This window comes from Etheostoma cragini, chromosome 1, assembly GCF_013103735.1.
Source record: "Etheostoma cragini isolate CJK2018 chromosome 1, CSU_Ecrag_1.0, whole genome shotgun sequence".
In the NCBI taxonomy this organism is placed as follows: domain Eukaryota; kingdom Metazoa; phylum Chordata; class Actinopteri; order Perciformes; family Percidae; genus Etheostoma; species Etheostoma cragini.
The window spans coordinates 34,095,569-34,098,507 of record NC_048407.1 but is presented as its reverse complement, the minus strand read 5'-3'; the positions used below and the strand labels follow the sequence as shown (position 1 = coordinate 34,098,507).

General features: G+C 38.7%; 1 protein-coding gene across 1 annotated transcript in view; it reads left to right on the top strand.

The window, feature by feature from the left end:
* The window catches only part of LOC117956111 (cyclic nucleotide-gated cation channel beta-1-like), a 27,901-nt gene extending 26,929 nt beyond the window's left edge, over window positions 1–972 (top strand). Inside the window, exon 27 of the mRNA XM_034891030.1 lies at window positions 934–972. Within this exon, the coding sequence (XP_034746921.1) occupies window positions 934–972 (39 nt within the window). The remainder of the gene's footprint in view (window positions 1–933) is intronic.
* The last annotated feature ends 1,967 nt before the right edge of the window (window positions 973–2,939 follow it).

Here is a 2,939-nt window from a genome sequence, read left to right as displayed (position 1 = left end):
CTATTTGTGTTATTCTCAGAGGAACTTAAGCTTCAGTGACATGTTTCATTTACATCATGATGTATTCAGTAAGTCTGCATCCATAATGATACACCAAATCTATTTTGCCATATGATTTGCAGTTTTCTTGTACCCTCGGCATCATGTTCTCAGTGTGCAAAGTGTTCCAGCTGTGGATGGTTCTTGTACTGGTATTGTTTGTTCTATATAGAACTAGTGTATTTTGTTAGATGTAAGTGATAGATGTAAGTTTGTTAGATTTTGCGCTCTTGCAAATGGTTGGAAAAGGGTTTCCTCCAAAGTCCTTGAACTAAAGAACAAATCAGCGCTGGACTGCAGCTTTTGCTTGTTTTGTGAAATAGTGGGTATTCTATTGCCTCAATGTAAGTGTTTGCAGTTTATTGTAATCTCACATCGGGTCCTCAGTGTTTGCTGTCTATTCTGGTACAATTTCTTTTGGTATGACTGGTACATTGTTTTAATGATAATGGTTGATAGTACATTTTGTTATAAGATAGCAATGTAATAAATTGTTGGAGAGAGAAAATCTAATAAAGTAAGAGTTGGCAATATTTTGTTTGCTTTATTTGTCGGAATATTAATGAAAGTTAAGGTACTATAATATATAAAATACATTGATTAAACCTAATTTTAGTATGTAGAAGTTAAACAATAAATTGATCTAAATGCACATAATTCGTTTTTAGTATACCAAATCTGAAAAGAATTAGCAATTTTTACTCAAAATAGTTAAGCTAAAACATGTAAAATTAATTAATTTAAAATTACTAAAAATAAAATAGTAAACACAACGTACAAAATATATGCACAATCAACTTATAAAATATATCTGGATTTAGACAAATTTATTTCGTGCAACCACTTACCTAAATAAAATTAAGCAAATTCAACATAACATTTTTTTCAGTGCAGAAAACCAGCAGCGAGTACGAGTACGTTGGCTTTAAATGAGCAAAACTACAAAAAAAACACAAGAGCAGTTTCATGTTGATTCCCGACTTTATGCAAATAATTTAACAACAAAATGAAGAATTATACATTCACACAGCAAAAAGACACATTTAGCATTAGTTACCTTAATAATGACAACAATAACAACTCATCACAGGTACGGCATGCAGAGCTTTATCGTGCAAAATTAGGGCCATGGGTTCAAGATCAATCAGTAACCATAGCAACACACAAAAACTCCGACATAGTTATAAATGAAGTGGTTCATCGGATTCAACTTTTTAATTATATGACATCATGTTATTGAAAAGTAAATACAAGTTTCCGAATGTGGAGAAAATCCAGAGACCAGAATGCATTGGGGCTCTCTCTCTATCTCCGCCCACACGTCTTCTCTGGAGGCTGCAAGGCATTCTGGGAAGTGGAGTTTCTCCTGCAGGGACAGCAGCCTCCTGTCATCCCTTCCCTATTTCTTGAGATATGATTTTTTTCCTAAAATATTTTGACTTTTCATGCCGTTAATCCTGAAATATCACAACTTTCCTCCAATTTCTTTCGTGAAATATTCCGTCTTTTCCCCACAACGCGTCCCCGAAAACGTTCAACATTCGGCGCTCGCCGGCGCGGCGTCGACGGCGTCCTGACCCGGAGAGAGAGGAAGGGAAGAGCTGCGTCGCCTCGGAGACGGAGGTATGGAGGGAGGAGCCTGGAGGGAGGAGAAGAGGAGGAGAAGAGGAGGAGAAGAGGAGGAGAGGAGGAGTTTTTTTTTTCAAATGAAAAAACCTTTTATCAACGTTTTGGTCGTCGTTTTCGACCCTTTTGCGTCAAAATTTGTGTTTTTTTTAAACATATTTGTCACTTTATTTTAATTTTTTTTTTTTACCTTTGTTCACATTTTTGTCACTTTTTATTGAGATTTGTCTTTTTTGGGGAAATTTATCTTTATTTTTTACATTTGTAAAAATTCTTTCAATCATTTTTACAAAAAAAACCCAAATCCAGTATTAAAGTAGTGAGCTGATTATTAATGTGAGGAGCGTTGTTGGGAAACATCCTCGTTACCATGGGAACATCCGTTTGAAAGAAACCCAAATATCTGATATAGAAACTATTTGGAAAGGAGTCAAATTAGACTGTTAGAAAAGAAACTACACCACCTAGTGGACACATCTGAAGTCTCTTTATATAGACCTTAGTGGTCCCCTAATACTGGATCTGAAGTCTCTTTATATAGACCTTAGTGGTCCCTAATACTGGATCTGAAGTCTCTTTATATAGACCTTAGTGGTCCCTAATACTGTATCTGAAGTCTCTTTATTTAGACCTTAGTGGTCCCCTAATACTGGATCTGAAGTCTCTTTATATAGACCTTAGTGGTCCCTAATACTGTATCTGAAGTCTCTTTATATAGACCTTAGTGGTCCCTAATACTGTATCTGAAGTCTCTTTATATAGACCTTAGTGGTCCCTAATACTGGATCTGAAGTCTCTTTATATAGACCTTAGTGGTCCCTAATACTGGATCTGTCTCACCTGAGATGCTTCGTAGCTTGTCCTCAGGGTGGAGAAGACGCCCTCTAGTCTTTTCTGCTGCGCCACCTTCAGCGCCGCCTTGAACATCTCTGGGGTGTCCGGTCTGGGGGGGAGGACATGCATTGCCGCGGCAATCGCGGCCTTCTCATCCGTCTTCTTGTCCTTTGTCAACATCGTCCTGCACCGTCACAAAGACACATGGCGGGTTAGAGGACTACGCAGAGACACATGGCTGGTTTATGGACAACACAGAGACACATGGTCGGTTAAGGGACTACGCAGAGACACATGGGGGGTTAGAGGACTACGCAGAGACACATGGGGGGTTAGAGGACTACGCAGGGACACATGGCGGGTTAGAGGACTACGCAGAGACACATGGGGGGTTAGAGGACTACGCAGAGACACATGGTGGGTTAGAGGACAACACAGAG